Source organism: Struthio camelus, chromosome 9, assembly GCF_040807025.1.
Source record: "Struthio camelus isolate bStrCam1 chromosome 9, bStrCam1.hap1, whole genome shotgun sequence".
Classification (NCBI taxonomy): Eukaryota; Metazoa; Chordata; class Aves; order Struthioniformes; family Struthionidae; genus Struthio; species Struthio camelus.
In genome coordinates this window covers 19,596,415-19,612,798 of record NC_090950.1, presented here as the reverse complement: position 1 = coordinate 19,612,798, position 16,384 = coordinate 19,596,415, and the positions used below count along the sequence as shown (strand labels likewise).

The following is a 16,384-nucleotide window of genomic DNA, read 5'->3' as shown; positions in this document are numbered from 1 at the left end:
TCCAAGTTTACCAGGTCGTTTGTGCCTTGCTTCCAGCTCAAGCCAAGAACTGGTGCTCCAACCAGCCGGTAACTCCTGCTGATCATTCAGGCCTGTTTGCTGGGCCTCAGTGAGAACACTGTCCCTCAGAGCACCCAGCTGAGCACTGCACAGTTCTTGCGGATGCTTTTTGCATAATGTTTCTGAAATATAGCCTTACCTGTCTACCCACACTGCTGAAATTTTCATTTCATGTCTTAATTACTCTGATATTTCTTTTTCCATTCCAAATTAATGCAGTTGTGCATTGCTCCTGCATCGACGATGGCATCGCTGTGATAGCTTCCTTGTTCCTCATTTCGACTTATGTCACTCTCTTGCCTCTTTGCACTGGTTCTGCTTTCTCTACCTCATTGAACCTCAGCAGGATCTCTCATTCATTACTAAGCTGCCACCTCCAGCCTCCGCTTGGCCTACTTACTGTGTTTTCCCATAAGCATGTCTGCACTTTCTCCTTCCTGGCTTTCCTGTGAAAACCACTGCCCAGAAACAGCTATATTAACCTTCCCTCAAACTCCTCCTTTGGCACTACGTATACAAAAACCTTTCAGCATAAGTAGGCTGCTTGCAGAGACTGCTGCACGTTATCTTGGCCTGCCAAATCTTATTGCTCCAGTCTCCTCTTCTAATAAACTGTCTATTAAACTGCTTTCTCTTGCTTTATGCTTCAATTGTGAATGTTTTGGGATGCATCTTTTCTGTATTTGCCCAGCAATAAGCACAGGGAGTCCTGCGCTGGGTTAGGGTTCATAGGCTCCACAGTACTACTGAGTAATAACTCTTGTGTGTAAATCAGATAGATTCTGTCACTCTTTTTTATCCCTATCTCCAGGCCGACTGATGTTTGACTTCAGCTGTATATAACTCTCGTCCTCTTGCCTTCTAGAGAACGACAGGACTGCGAGATGGCTCAGGAAATCCAAGTGAAGCTAGTATTTGAAGCAGAGCAGCGACGCAGGCAAGAGGAAAAAGATGAGGTAACCTTTAAAGCTGTATGGATGGCAGGGCTATTTGTAGTGACCGTTCCAGTGCAGACATCTCCTAGTCATTAGCCACAGGTTTGTGTGATGTTAAGCCTGATCCTTGCTGCTCACACAGTAGTGATACAAGGAGCCCTGTTGCAGTCGTAGTCCTCACAGTTAAGGACCAGGAGGGCTGTGGATGCCAGGGGCCTTGCTAACAAGGAGGCCAAGCAATAAGTGGGTTTTGTTGAGGTGCTCAAAGTCCTGGTGTAGGAAAATTATTGCTTCTGCAGTCTGAGAACTTTTTCTCATATGCAAGAAGACATGTACTGTTTTCGAGACAGTTCTGGGCTGTGATTGCTATGGTCCTTGGTGTGAAGACTTCAGCAGGACCCTCAGCCCACCATCTACCCCCAGCTTCTTCATTGCCTTCCTTCATCTTCAGGTTAGTTTTTCAGAGTGTGAACACTCAGGCGCAGTCTCTTGCTAGCAGATTCCTTCTGCAATTGCAGAATATGGCTCTATTGCTACTGCCTGGGAGTGGTCAGTGTGGGTTGTTTATGGCCTTCAAAAGATTTGATTTGTTGATCGTTTTTGTATTTTGTATTCAAGAGAGATACAGAAATTTGAGAACCTGAAGTATGGCCCCATTTCTGATTACAATGATTCCCTAAGAAGTCCGGCTACTCTAAAACGCTTAAGAGGCACCTGGTAGCATTTGTCCTATTGGAAGAGCTTGAACACAAGGCTGTGTGTCCTGGAAGAACCTGAAATAAGGACCTGTCCTTAATTGACAGAGGCTTGTGTAAGACCTTTCTTTTCTCTTGTGCCATAAAGCCCAAACGAGTACTCAAAAGCTGTCTAAGAAGACATGGAAAGGTAAATGGGCTCACAAGAGAAGCTCATGGTAAGGAGTGGAAAAAACTCAGAAGCACTCTGGCTAAAGGATTTGTGCTCTAAATGTGACCATCTGTCTGATTTTTGTCAGGAAGGTAAAGGGGATGCAATAGCACTCATGCTGGCTGTGGCAATTGCACCTTTCCTTTCTACTTACATTGGAGAACTTCTGGGATGTCAGCAGTCTGAGAACAGGTCCCTGCAGCCTGTCAAACCAGCGTGCTGACAGCCTTTGCTGTATGGGGACAGTCTTTAAATGAATGTGACTCACAGCAATAAGGAGAAGCCATTAATAAGCTTTCTCTTCCTGCTGGTGTATGGGAAATTCTCAAGTGCGGTTGAAATTTAGCTGTGCACTGGATTAGGCTGTAGCTGAGAACCAATGTATGATGATACTGCGTACCTTTGAAATGGGACTTTTGGAGAGATTGAATCAATGCTGCTTCCCTGAGGCAAAGATGAGATAACCTTCCAGGGTCCCAGCTAGCCTTATTTCTTTTGGATGGGCTCCTGTGCTGATGCAAAGCCTGAGAAAGGCAAGCACCTGCTGACAAACACCCCCGCACAGGGCAGCGCTGTGGGGAGTGGGGACCCCATCAGAGCCACTCTTGTAGCCCTTGGCACATCATCTGTACACACAACTTGCAGGTCACTCTGTATTACTCAGGTACGGGACACGTGCCAGACTAGTCTTATTGCACACGAGAGTGTAGTATTTACCCAGCGTATTTAATAACTCCCTGAAATCAGTAGTGGCTAGCAGTGTTGTGACAGTGCTGTGCTTCGGGCAGATCTGCAGTCTGGGGCAGAGGATTTTTAAATGAAGCACTAAGCCTATCTGCCTAGAAGTCCGCTTTGTAAGAAATGGCTTATGTGGATTTGCAAGTCCTGAACTGTTCCAGTCCTGGAGATAATGTGCTTAAGTTCATATGTTTATAGATTCACTGTATGTGTTAGAAGAGGCTAACTTAGCCAGGGTAAGGGATTTTTGTTTGTTTGTTTATTTTAGAGCCAGTGTTGTCCCCAGGTCCTTCATAAGGCTAGTTACCATTTAAGTCTGATCCGAATCCTGAAATAAGTTTATATTTAAACACCCTTCCAAAGTCCGTCAATGTTGGCTTTGCTTTTGGAGGGTGTTGGCTCTGACTTTGCATTTCACTGATGTCTTTCATACCTGCAACATTCACTTTACATGTACAGCTCTGTAGAGGCTCTCATCACTCTGTCTGCCAAGGCAAATTCAGAGCACAGAGAAGAGTGGCTGCCTTGCCCTCCACAGAATGTTTTTCCTCTGCTTTGAGGATGTATAAAGACGTTAGTCTACCAAGTGGGCTCAGTCTCCGTTACAAACTCACCTAGGGGCTTAAAGGAAGACTAGAAACAGAAACAGTGGGTTGGGGGGAGTCTACCGTCTGTGGTAGGGAGGAAGGGAGTGCAGGGAGAACTTGGTCTTTGAAGCTGGACTGGTACTTTGACAAGGTGGCCTGGGATGGGAGAGACAAGGCAATGTACTTGCCCTGCTTCCTTGGATCTCCTAACCTCCTACTTCTGAACCAGGCTCCTCCCTGTTTCTGTTGCCTGGTCCAGCCGTGCTCTCAGGAGGGGTCTTCAGGCCTCAGCTGTAAGTCTAATGAAACATGCTTCCATTGTACCACAGCTGGGCCAAAGTGGCTGCTTTTGGAAGTTTCCCAAATATGTTTGATAAGGTATGGGTCCCTGCAAAAACTGCTTTCTAGCCATGTCCATCAGTGGCCTCAGGAATCAAATAGCTAAAATTCACCTTTGCTGTTTTTTTTTTTTTTTTTTTTTTTTTTTTGGTGTATTCAGGTATGGTTTAGATCAGAGCAACTAAACTTATATCTTCCACATCTGACAGTTTTGGCCAGCTCAGGGTTAGGGAGGCTTAAATGAATAAAATCCTAAGAGTTAGCTTGCCTTGCTAATATCTTCTGGCTTCTCTTCCTAGCTCCAAAACAGCTCTTCTGACTCATGACCTTCTGGATCCCCAAATAAACAAGCCCCAAGGAGCTATTTACTATTGGTAGGCCTCACTGAACCATTAATCATCTCAAAGGAAAACCAATTAGGAAAATGGAGTGCTATTCTCTTTGACGGTATATCTGCCAAAGCTGCGACAGAAGATAAACAGCCTACAGTCATTGCAGCACTCCTGCATTGTGTGTTGCTCCTTTCTTCCCATTTGATTTTCTTTCACTCCAACCTTCATCTGTCAAACTGATGCATTTCCCTGTTGGCATCTTACAGCCCCTGTAAATTATACCCCGTTTGAAGCAAGTTCATGACTTGTTCTGGGAACTCCGTTTAGTCAGAAGAGCCCTCAGCTTGAAACAATCTTTATCTTTTTATTTGTTTTATGGCTAGTGGAGTTTGAGAGGGAGGTTTGGTACACCACTTGTATGAGCACACTTGTACAACTTCCAAAACCTTTCTGAAAGCCCATGTTTGTACATGCAGAACCTTCGTCCATCTTTGGTCATTGAGGTTTTCCGGACTCTTGTATAGGTGGAATAGGAACGTGGTGGAGCAGGTTTTGGAATAGGAACCTGCAAGTCTGCTACATGGTTCAAAGTTCAGAGGTGGACCTTGGTGAGGTCAGATACTGGTTGCTGAGCTGGCCCCTTGCATCAGTGGCTAAGCTGGAAGCACCCTCCACGAAGGACTTGAATTCACACTTCCAGATCTTTACTGAGGTGCCTTAGCTACACTGGCGCTGTGTCCTGGTAGCGACATTTTGCACAGATATAAAACAATGAAAGCTACAGGCCTCCTACGCATGGGATGTGGGATAGCGCTGATGATGAGCAGAACATCTTACCAGAACTTCTCCTTAAAAAGAAGTCACTGCTTTTATGCAGAAGGCAACCAGATACTATGAGGAACGGTAATCATATGAAGCCCAAAAACTGGTAGTGATGATAGGATGAGCAGGTCTAGGAATGCTTTCATATGGAAGCATGAAGAACGGATGTTCAGCAACAAAAACAATCTGCTTACATGTGATGAAAGGGAAAGACACTGCGATGAAAGGCCAAGAACATAGGACAAGATACAAGAAAAAAGGATTGTGAATTTATGCAGATCTTGGGCAGCTCTCCTGTGCAAGGGGCAAGTAACTGTGTCATGGCCAAGTCTGGAAAGTTAACCTATCAGAATTTTTACATGTATATTTGAATAAAATAAACTGGAGATGTCTTTCGGAGAAAGGTAATGACTGTTTTTCTCTATCTCTGTAGGACATTGCCCGTCTCCTACAACAAAAGGAGCTGCAGGAAGAAAAAAAGCGCAAAAAGCACTACCCAGAATCCCAGGGGCACACTGTCTATGAAGACAGTTATTATTCAGAGAATGGAGGTAAGTTCCTCTAGATGAAGGGTGAAGATCAGGTGAACCTTGATCTGGCATCTCATTTTGGGACATTATCCTACAGTCCTATGCTCAGCCCTATAACAGCAGTTTCCAGGGGTCAGGATTAGACTTTATTCTAGAATTAAGAAGATGGGGGATGGGGAGAGGGAAAGAATTTTATATATATTTTTTTAAGGCTCTGAAAGGTGGCCTAAAGGATAGAGATCCGGTCTGTGCATGTGTATGCACGTGCACACATACATGTTTTGAAGGGGCTTGTGGAAAAAGATAGTATATAAGCCACAGTTATTACTGCATAATATTACAAGTGTGCAGAGGAGAAATGCAGGATGATTCCACACTTGCATTTGAAGAGAAATGGTTCTGGGTGCTCATCTGTGATGCTGGCACTGGTAAGTGCATAAAGGAATAAATTCTGGTTCATGGGACAGCCTTTCAAAAATAATCCCTTGCAGGTATGTATCTAAGAACTAAAATTAGCACAATCGCTTTGAATGACTTACTGAATAACAAGGTCATTTCCACAGGATGTCTTCACTGTGATTATCATCTAGGACTGTATGTTGTGGAAAAGATATGACTCACGGGGCTGTATTGCTTTCTCTTGGGAGGCTTTTATGATCTAATGTAGGCTTTTTTAAATTGGGAAAAGACAATCAGGGTGTATTTAATTGTGGAGCAATCTGGGGATTGCTTTGCTTTTTGCTGGTGGTGGTTCTTATGTTCTTTCTTCAGGAAATACGTGATGGGGAAGAAACAGGCTGTTCTTAGTTAATAGACTGTCACAATGGAGACCAAATCTCTCCTTTTTTTCTTTAACATCAATACCATTGGTGATTTTAAATAGTTTTATCTGAACTGGCACACAAAATAGTTTAGACTCAACTGTGAGGAAGTGCAAGGATAGCCAAGAGAACCAATAGCACAAAGTGCAAAACAGTACCTAGGTAGGAACAAGGCCACAAGTTCTGCTACACGTATAAAGCTGGGAAAGACACAAATCCGGGAACCTTAAGGCTATCCGTCGTCCTAATTTTCAGAATTAAGTGGAGCAAATCCCTGGAAAAGAGTACTATATAAGAAGAAGTCTTGCTGTGCAGAGATGGGAGGATAGGGTGGATATTATTAAAGGAAAAACTGACAAAAGCTTATGACCTGAAATTAGACTGTAGGGTGGATTTGGAGAGCAGGGTATGTCATGGGTTTAAGTTTTCTTCCTGCAATAATATATGGTGTAGGAGGTGAAGTAGAAAGTTTTTTTGCTTGACTATTCATAGTGGTTTTGCTTTTGATTCTCATTCCTTAAAAATTAGAAAAAATTGCAGTGAATTTTGATGCCCAGACCATCTGATACATTGATCTGGAACCTCTTAAGTACTTAGGCACCGTTCAATGAAGCTCTAGCATCCTTGGTTTGTATCATCTTCTTTACATTTGAACTTAAACATACAAAGCCCTTGCTTTATTTGCTGTTTTTTTTTTTTTTTTCTATCTTTATACTGGATACAAATTTACCCACATCCAGAAGGAGTGTGGATTAGGGCTATTGCTCCAGAGCTATCACAATTTTTAAAAAGGGGGAAAACGGATGTGAAGGAAGGCAGAGTTCCTCACAGAAGTATCTGTACCATGAAAAATATTTCTGTACTCGCCCAGTCACATGCTGCTTGAGAGAGTAACATCAGGACCTAAGGAGTGTTTGAACTGCCCCTGCAGAAGGTGCCACAGGAACTGGCACCTGCCTGGAAGCTTATTCACCCTGAGATTCACCAAAAGCAAATTTCCCGCTCAAACCGCCTGGCATGATTGTGTTATCTGCACTGATCCTTTCCGAACATAGTCTTGTGTTCCAAGCCATGCTTCACTTTCTCATGATCTCCTCCTCTGTCGCTCTGTTCATTGAGCTTTTCTTAATGACAAAATTGAGCTAATTCTCAAAGATGCTGAGTTATAGACGCATGTGGGTATCATTCAGAAACTGATTCTTGCCTTCAGTCTCTAGCGCTTGTTCAGTAAGTCACCCAGACTTTTATTTGCTGTTTATAACAAATAAAGAAAGTAAATCATGCTAGTGATCTAAAACTGAACAGCAAAACCCACCGCTCACAGGAACTGCTGTGGTTACTCTTACAACGAGTAACCTAGCTTTTTAAAAATACACCCGTTCTGGATAAAAGTTGCACAGATTTGTTTTGAGATGGATTTTCTGTAGCTTCTGGGAAGGGTTTTGTTAATAGTATAATTTGAAAGGAACATTAAGGGTTTGGGGGGTTGTTCTGTTGTGGGTTTTTTTCCTTTCATTCCAAAATCTGGATGATTGTAATAAATAGCTCTGACTTTCCTAAGACAGAATGCAATCCATGTGCAGTGAAATCTCTTTTGAATATTTTTAAATACTACAAAAAACTTAGAAGTGGAGAAGGAACTTACTCTGCTTGTTTTTGTATAGTTCTGTTTCAAATCGGCCTCTGCTTCAGGGAAATTTTTTCTTCAGAAATGTGTCTTCACCCTGAAAAGCTACTGTAGACATAATATTTCACTCTGCGCAATGATTTTTCTCTAGGAAATGCATTGACTAGAGAACAAATTGGTTAGCAGATTGGGTAAAGACAGACTGCTGCATTCTCACAGTTGTGTCCATTTTACTACTGAAAATAAAAGCAAAGAAAATTCCCACTTGCTTTTTGGAAAGCACAGAGGAAACAGCTTGGCCAAACTGCCTAGTTAGCAGCTATTCCACCTACATTGCTGAAGTTAGGAGTTCAGTTTTTGTCCAGTTTTATCCTGCCCTTAAGTTTCTCTAGCCACCTCTCTACAGTCAAAGTCTAAACCTCTGTTTATGCAATGAGTAAGTATGGGCCCTGAAGCTTCTGGGCCTGCAAAAGATAGGTGATAGTTTGTATTTATATGCTGCAGTAATCCATGATCTCATAAAAGTGGTGGAATGGGATTGTCATTATGTGCGTTGTCATGTCCTGTGCTCAGGAGAGGCTGATATTTCTGATGAAACATCTTGTGGCTAAAGCCAAGGCAAGGCACCAGTTCTTATAAACTAGGATTCAGCCTGACCTTCTGCTTAGACCCTTCTGGCCGGAATTATTCTTCCTTACGCTTCTTTGCTAGCTCCTGACCTCATCTCCATTTTGTGCCCTCCTTTGCAAACCTCCTAGCATCCCGAGGAAATGCCATGTCTCCAAGAGATGGGTTGCTCTGCTGTCCGTTTTTCCACCCCAGTTGCATCAATAAAAGCCCTTAATCTCACTACTGGCTTGATCTCACCTTAGAGGTGGTTGGATATAGTTTCTTGATGCATCTGTGCCTTCTGCTCCAGCCCCGGGGCCCGTGTGCAGCTCCATCCCTTGCCTGCACTTGTGCTAGTCATGCTGCTCTTTCACCCTGTCCTCCGTTATATTCTGTGAGCATCTACTGCCTGCTTGCCCCTCATTTTTTTTCCTTCTAATCCCACCATGCTGGCATTCCTCACTTCTACCTACGTTTCCAGCTTTCTTGCATCAAACTCCCTCCTCTGCATGCTGTGGGACCTGCCTCATTTAGTTGTAATTAACCCCATGTGTCACTAACCACCTCCCTTGTTTGTCCCCCCTCTGTTGCTCAGCACATCTGCGGGGTGACTCTAGAGAGCAGGTTTCTGAGCCTCGCAGACACCACAGTGGGGAGAGGCACATGCACCAGCGGAGAGAGCACCAGAAAGTGCCCTCACCTTTACCCGACAATGCCTCTGAATGCAGGCGTCACCCCTCAGAGGATCCTCGCCGCTCTCCTCAACCGCACAAGGCCGGGAGCAGCCATCAGCATGACAGAGAGTGGCAGGAGTGGACATTGGCCAGCCGGGGGGGGTCCCAGAGACCTCCCAGCCTGGACCTGGAAAGAGGGGCTGAACGTGCTGCCCTTGACCACAATGATAGCTGGGAGCCATGGGAGAGGAAGGCAGCCAACAGAAAGAAGGCTTGGAGGCCTCTCAGTCTTAATCTGGAGTCAAAGCACGAACTCACAAACCAGGTACGACATGACAAAAAGCCATCAAGGCAAGACAGAGAAAAGCACCTTCCCCTTCTTGATATGGAGCTGGAAGCTGAGCAGGAAACCTGGCATCATGGTGGCAGCCAGCTGTTGCACCCAGACCACCATAAACCCCGCTATCAGGGCCGCTCATTGCCTAGGACAGCCCACGACAGGAGGCTCCATGACTCTGAGTCCAGAGAAGATCACAGGAGGGGTGAGGAGAGAGATTGCAAAAGAGCAGGACACAGGAGAAAACCTTCCCCCTCTCCACACATGGTGACCCAGGGAAGGACTGGAGACTGCCAACAGGACTCAGGTAACAATGTAATGGGAGAAGTGAACATACGTGTGGGGAAGATGCCTTGCTTGCCCCATCCTGCTGTTTGAAACTTGTGTTTTTTGTTTTTGTTTTTCTCTGAAGAGAGAAAATCTCCATTATCTGTCTGCTGTCTGTACACAGTGAATCCTGCCTGGGTTTCTACCTTACTTACTGTGATTCTCTTTATTCATTAAGACTCTCACTCTGTTTATTTCCTGATACGTCCTGTAGCATCAAAGAAGAAGAGTAAGATGGTATTGTGAGAAACTGTGGTCTTGGCATCCTGTGGAAAACCATCTTTTACTTTTATGATCTGGTGAGGGCTGTGCTCCCCTTGCACAGGAACAAGTATTTTGGCTTCTATGTCATTGATTTGGGTTGCAGGGCTGTTAAATAAGGACAGTTTGCTTAAGCACAACAAGCCAGCTCCTCCCATTCATTTCCTGTTGAAAACCTAAGCAATTCTTGTTGGGGAACATTCTGTGGTGGAATTAGATGTCCAAACTGGAGACATCTGGAAGATTGAGTTCTTATGAAGTTCTGAAAGAGATGGATTTTGCTAGAAAGCACACACTGATGTGGATTTTGTTGTTTAATAATACTTGGGGCTTTAAAAATCCAGATACACCTTTCTGCTTCTAAAATAACAATGGGAATGGGGGTGACCTATCTCTTAGAAAGTGAGAGTAGAAGTTTAGAGATCTGGACCTCTCTAACTCTGTCACAGGGTGGGAAACTGATGTCAAACCATCTGTCTGCTCTTCTCTTGGAAAGGTGGAGGTGATAATACGTGTCTATCTCTGGAGATGCCATGAGAATTATTTTTTGTGTTTGTAATGCAAAAGTTTGTTTTTGGCATGTAGAAGGTGTTGATCAGATCTTCATAAAATCAATAGGTCCTGACTTGCACGGATACAGTGTGGACTCTGAGTGACTCAGCATCCTATTGCACACATATTGAGTTAAAATAGCTAAGACGCTGAAACAGAAGCTCACATCCTCTTCCTGCGGGCTGTAATCATGACTAGGTTTGTCCTTCCCTGAGTGTGGGCAGAAGCAAAATGGAAATAACGTTTATCATTTTCTTCTGAGCAAATCAAGACTGGTACCAATTAATGTGTAAAGAAAGCTTAATCTTGGTTGGAGCCTAGCTCTCCAGCAAGCAGTTCCTGGAAATTCAGTTTTATCCTTCATGGAGGCAATAGTGTATGGGAGCTTGTCAGCAAGCTTGCATTTATTCCAGCATGGTAAAACTACATTTACCATGACCTTGGATATAGTCTGAATGATATAACTCTGCTCTAGCTGGTAGTTTTTGCCAGAGTTTTTGCACTGGCCTGAGATTGCAGCTCTTCACATTTTGGACTGATCAAATTGTTCTGGGAAAGGCCAGGCCATACACTTGGCTATAACATGCCAGAAGTGAAGTTGTTTCTCTTTTTGTGCTAAGATGGTTTGTAAGAGGGGTGTTACTTGCTTAAGATCATCAGTTGGTTGTCTTTGATTTAAATAAAAACAAAAAACTACACACCTTCCTTATATCTGAAGAGAATGTAGCTCCTCTTCCTACATTTTTATTCCAGGTTGACGCATGCGGTCTCCGATCCTGTATAGTTTGGAGTCACGGGGATACTTGGTAGAGTGTGACAGTGGTTTGTTGATAGATGTACAGAAAGTTTTTAGAGGTTAGTTGGTTGCTTCTTTTTTCCCTTGGTCTTGCCTGATCAGAAAGAATCTGGTATGTGGCCCAGTAACGTGCAACATCTATTTATAATAAATACACAAACAGTGTAACCAGAGACGTGAAAGTTTTGGGTGAAACTTATCTTATGACTTTGATGTGGAAGAGCAACAGACAGACACCCATACAGTATTTGTATGCCACAGATAAAAAAACAGAAAGCTCATTTAGATGTCTGAGATTACCAAAAAATACAGTTCAGACTGCAGATGGAAAGAGAAAGCATTCATTGTGTGTGAATGAAGCCATGCATTTTATAACAGGGATACAGTAAGACTCCTTTGATGCCCTATTGCAAATAGACTATGGAGAGGCTCTTAAAATGGAACATTTTTGATCATTTGGATATGGTTTAAATTTAAAATAAACAGATAAATAAAACTCTCTGCTCAAAGCAAAAACTGAACCTTATGTGTGAACTTCAAACATTTTTACTTGTCTGTTTTCTCACTGTGAATTGCAAAATTCATGGGTCACCCCAAAAGAAGAAATTCTCAGAAGTCTTGCATGAGTCTGTCCCAGGCAACTTTTGCAGCACCATATTATTCCAGAGAAGTGTTTTAAGAATCTACTGTGTTCATAACGTGTGTTAGGCTGCTCTCCGCTGCTGAGTTTTGCCAGCATATCTATATCGGTCCAGAGCGTGGAAAATCTAGTTTCTTTGCTAACATCACTGTGCAGGCAAAAACCGTGGCAACAAGCGTAGCTTCTCCTGCCACGTAGTGGCGTTTGTTATGTCGGAAACTGTGTGACTATGCACATAGGAAAAGCTTATTCCAAGACACATATTCCACCCCAGCTAAAGATCCTGTCAAAGTATCTGTCTGGCAGGGACTCTGCCATGCTTTCTGGTCCCCTCGCGCGGGGTTTTGCAGGTGGCTGAGGAGTCAACGCTGAGGGCATGGTGGGGATTTCCTTTCAGAAGCATTTTTGGAAATGAGTGAGTTGATTGTTCTTTCTCCTAATTTTGTAGGAACTAAGTCAAGGGGGGCAAAGCAAGCTGTTTATGACAAACCTCAAAGGGAACAGGAATTGTCTGATGAAGAGATTGCTCGGAAACTGCAAGAGGAAGAGCTTCTGGTAAGTAAAGACTGTACATTAATCAGCTTGGAAGAACCAGCGTTCCCAGTAGTGACAATTTCCTTTTGCAAACCTTTTACGTATGATGGTGACTTTTTTTTAAAAGTCAGGCCTTGCTCCTCTGTGCTATGGTGGTCATCTTCCTCTCCTATACACACATGTGGAGTGAGAGGTGGCTTCTGCCCAGTAGAGCTCTATTTTTTTCTAGTTTGCTTAACATAAATCCAGGCATACCTGACTGAATATTAAGTGATCGAAGTAAGTGACATTAATTGAACATTTCCATGCAGGTTAAGATGGCATATAGTCAGTGTGGTCAGCCCAGAAGTGAGACAGGCCAGCGTGAACCTTTGATAGGAGAGAGGGCAGCAGGGTGGGCAATGCATTGTGGTGTGACCTGGCAGAAAGGTGAGGGCAAAATTCAGCTGAGAAGCTGAAATGCCAGTTTAATATTGGGCTGTGAGGTAACTGTTGAGCTAGTTTAATGTATTTGGAGAAGATGGTAGCACAGATGTATGAGAACCTGCCTGCCTTGCCCAATAGGTTGATGGATTGGATTTATTCAGAGTTGTAGCTATTTCTTCTGTATTTTCTTGTTTTCTTGTTTGTTTGTTTTTTAGGCCAACCACATGGATCTCAAGGCAGCTCAAGTAGCCCAAGATGAGGTGAGTAAGAACGCAAACGTTCACACTATTCCTCTATTTGTAGAAACTACTAAACAGCACCTGTGATGCTCTAGCTGTTCACCTCTCCTTGCATGAGAAGCTCAGGGCTCTCCTGGAGTTTGTTCCTAGCTGGTTTGCATGCTTTCAGGCTGGCTGAGCAGGGAATTTCACTGCCTATTGCGGCCATGGCAGATCAGGGAGGTTCATGACTGTGTAAGAGTGGCTCTTGTAACCAAATCCCATGGGGGACTATGAGATGTGCTGAAAGGTAAACACCACACTGGAGGAAAAGAAATGGAGTTGAAAGTCTCTGCACATGCAAACAAGGCAAATCAGGGATCCACTGAGCATGTAGCCAGTCTCATTTCTGCTGTGTCACTTGATCTCTAAGCATAGGCTCAGGTGAAATCCTAACTTTTATGACTTTGCAGCCATCACATTCAGCAGCTGCCCCTTATGGGGTTCCAAGGACCTTGAATGTTATAGAGGACCCAGTATAAGACGCTTTAGGCCTCTAACAATGGTGCTCTGCTAAAATGTATTTGGAAAGGGCTTAAACTGCTCAAACCCAGAGGAGCAGTACAATCCTAAAAAATCCTCTGACATGTGCTCTGTGTTTTTTCTTCCAGGAAATAGCCCGTCTCTTGATGGATGAGGAGAAGAAAGCTTTCAAGAAAGGGAAGGAACGAGAAAAGTCTTCCTTTGAAAAGAAGAGGCATGATCAAGACTGGAAGGTATGTCAAGCTTCAGGAGGCCTCATAAATGAAGCAATAGTCAAGGTACTAAAGAGGGTGTTGTGTTAATCTCAGTGCCAGATGGAGATAGCTCTGATGTTTTTAGCTGCCTTATTTTGTTAAACCAGTTGCAGGGGCACAGCTGAGCGCAGCCTTGTGCTCTGCCAAACCGTGAGTACAGTAATTACACAACGATTTTTCTGCATTTGACCCCAGGTTAGGAATGGATCCCCCAGTTCTGCCTTATATTTAGAACAAGCTCTCAAGTCTGAGTTTAAGGTATTGGAAACTGGACTAGATCGTGCCATTTGCGCATATCTGGCTGTAGTTAGTTGTGTGTGTGAACTGAGCACAGAAGGACTGTGCGGAGCTGTGCAAGCCTCAACACAGTGGCTAGTGTCTTGCAAGGCATAAGGACAGCCTATTGGTGAGCTGCTTTCCCTTCTTCTCCCCATCAGTATGATGCAAGTGAGTCGACGCGCTCAAAGTCAAAAGAAGGGCCTCAGCGACACAAAGGCGACAAGTCTTTACGGTGAGCTAAACACATGGCCAATAAAACTGGGGAAACGCACTCAAGAGGCTGCTCGGAGGCTGAGCCCTGGGCTGTAGCTGTGAGGAGACCAGCCTGATCCACAAGGGGCTTGGCGGAGAGTGGAGGTTTTAGCACTGAAGAGGTATGGAGGGCACAGAGCCTGTGAGGTGTTCGATGACGTGCGTCATTCGCTGTGCTTGTGGCATCTGGCCGTCTCAGTCTCCCTGCCTGGCACTGACAGAAATTGATGAGCTTGTGCAGTGACATTTGTTAAATGGCAGAGAAGCATCAAGAGGATTGAAGAACTTCTGGGTATGTGAAACCAAATGTCATCGCTGGGTAAGAAGGAGGAACCATGATGCGGTTGCACGATTGTTCCCTTGTGTCCCCAGCTAAGCTTTATATGCTGTTCCAACTGCTCCATGCAGAGACCCTGCTGCAAGCAAGTGCATCATGCTTGTGGGGTATCTCCTTCCAGAGCTGAGGGGAACGTGTTGTAGTATAGCGCTTCTTCTGAGTCAGTCAGTGTCCTGGCCTGGTGGGACTGAATCCTGGAGGTGACCCTAGTGTTTTTGGTTTCCAATCCTAAGATGAGCCTAGAATTTTTTGCTTAGCTAACAAAAGAGGCAACAAGCAGGGTGTGCAGGTGGAGACCGAGAGGGATCTCATTTAAATGCTCTGGGGTTAAAACCAGGCACATACTAAGTACTTTGAAATATTCCTTGTTCCTTTTGGCTGAGATTTGCATTAAATTTCATAATGGGAATGTTTTGTTTCCTGACAACTTAAAACTGTTATTAAATGAAAGCAGACCATGAGAAGTAGTGAATACTGGGCATTTCTCACTGTACACATGTTGACCAGCTCGGCTCAGAGGAGCTGGTCTGCAGGTGGAAAGCCAGGGCGAGACACCAGTTTGCACCAAGCCAACAGGGACAGAACAGGCAGCCAAGGTATTGCTTTGGCCATGCTGTTGTGCTTTTCGTGTGTGTATTTTTTTTTGTTTGTGCATTTGTTTTCCCCATCCCTACATTTTTTTTCTTGTGCTTGGCAGGTCACAGCCTCTCCCTGATGACTTGGAACGTGCACGTTATTGCACAGGCCAGCCTAGCCCCTCGCGCCAGTTTCCCAAACCTGAGCATTCTCCTAAAGGTAGGATTGAACCCACAGTTGCCCCAGCACTTGGGTTACTGGGTGCTATTTTCCTCAAATAACCAGCCTGAAGGACAGGACCTTTAGATAAGGGGTGCTAGTAGAGAGGAGGAACAAATATATTGCCCCAACAGGCATGTGATGCTGTTCAGTGTTCAAGCTGTACTTATTGAGCACGTTGCTGGCTGAGAGAATAAAAAACTGAATTAACTTGCCATGTCAAACTGCTCTGGCTTGCCCTATATGATCTCTTAATGATGAATAACTGTAAATCCAGGCAGCAAATGAAAGAGAAATAACATGAAAACAATGACATGATAGTTCTAAGGTGAGTCACCATATGAAGCAATGCAATACAAGACAGAAAACCCTCACAGGATCACCTGTCTGGCTGCTGGATGACTAGACAGAAGCTTGTCCTGAGATCAGGCTTGTTTTGTTCCTGTAGCATCTCAGCGCTATTCTGTTGGCTGGTATCCTGAAAACTCTGGCCCCGGAGCAGTGTGGGTGGGGGCTATATTTTTTGGTTTTGTTGTTTGCCTGATTTTTAGAAATCTAAAAGCTAACTGTTTGAATTCTCTTGCCTCTATGGAGGGAGAAAGGTGCAGCCAGTGTTTGACTTTCCCAGATTTTGTCTGACTCCACTGGTTATAACTTAAATGTGGAGTTTATTTTACAGAATGTAAAGTTTGGTAAGCCTTTTGTGTTTCGTCTTCATCAAACGAGCTGGAAAGTTGATGGCACTTTGTATAGTTTATAATCCCAGTGTTCCTTCCATTCTCTTTAGTGAGACTGTGGAAAGTGACTGTCATGCCATTCACATTCACTGGAAGAAATGCAAGAGCTTGCCTGT

The 16,384-nt window shown here is 44.0% G+C and overlaps 1 protein-coding gene across 2 annotated transcripts in view; it reads left to right on the top strand.

Annotated features, from left to right (window-relative positions):
- CCDC50 (coiled-coil domain containing 50) overlaps window positions 1–16,384 on the top strand; it is a 47,783-nt gene that overhangs the window by 25,123 nt on the left and 6,276 nt on the right. The window contains exons 4-11 of one of the 2 annotated variants that reach the window (XM_068953989.1): window positions 926–1,016; window positions 5,153–5,270; window positions 8,902–9,624; window positions 12,342–12,448; window positions 13,069–13,113; window positions 13,743–13,847; window positions 14,306–14,379; window positions 15,434–15,531. In XM_068953989.1, the coding sequence (XP_068810090.1) occupies window positions 926–1,016; window positions 5,153–5,270; window positions 8,902–9,624; window positions 12,342–12,448; window positions 13,069–13,113; window positions 13,743–13,847; window positions 14,306–14,379; window positions 15,434–15,531 (1,361 nt within the window). The remainder of the gene's footprint in view (window positions 1–925; window positions 1,017–5,152; window positions 5,271–8,901; window positions 9,625–12,341; window positions 12,449–13,068; window positions 13,114–13,742; window positions 13,848–14,305; window positions 14,380–15,433; window positions 15,532–16,384) is intronic. The other variant, XM_068953990.1, reaches the window with a different exon arrangement.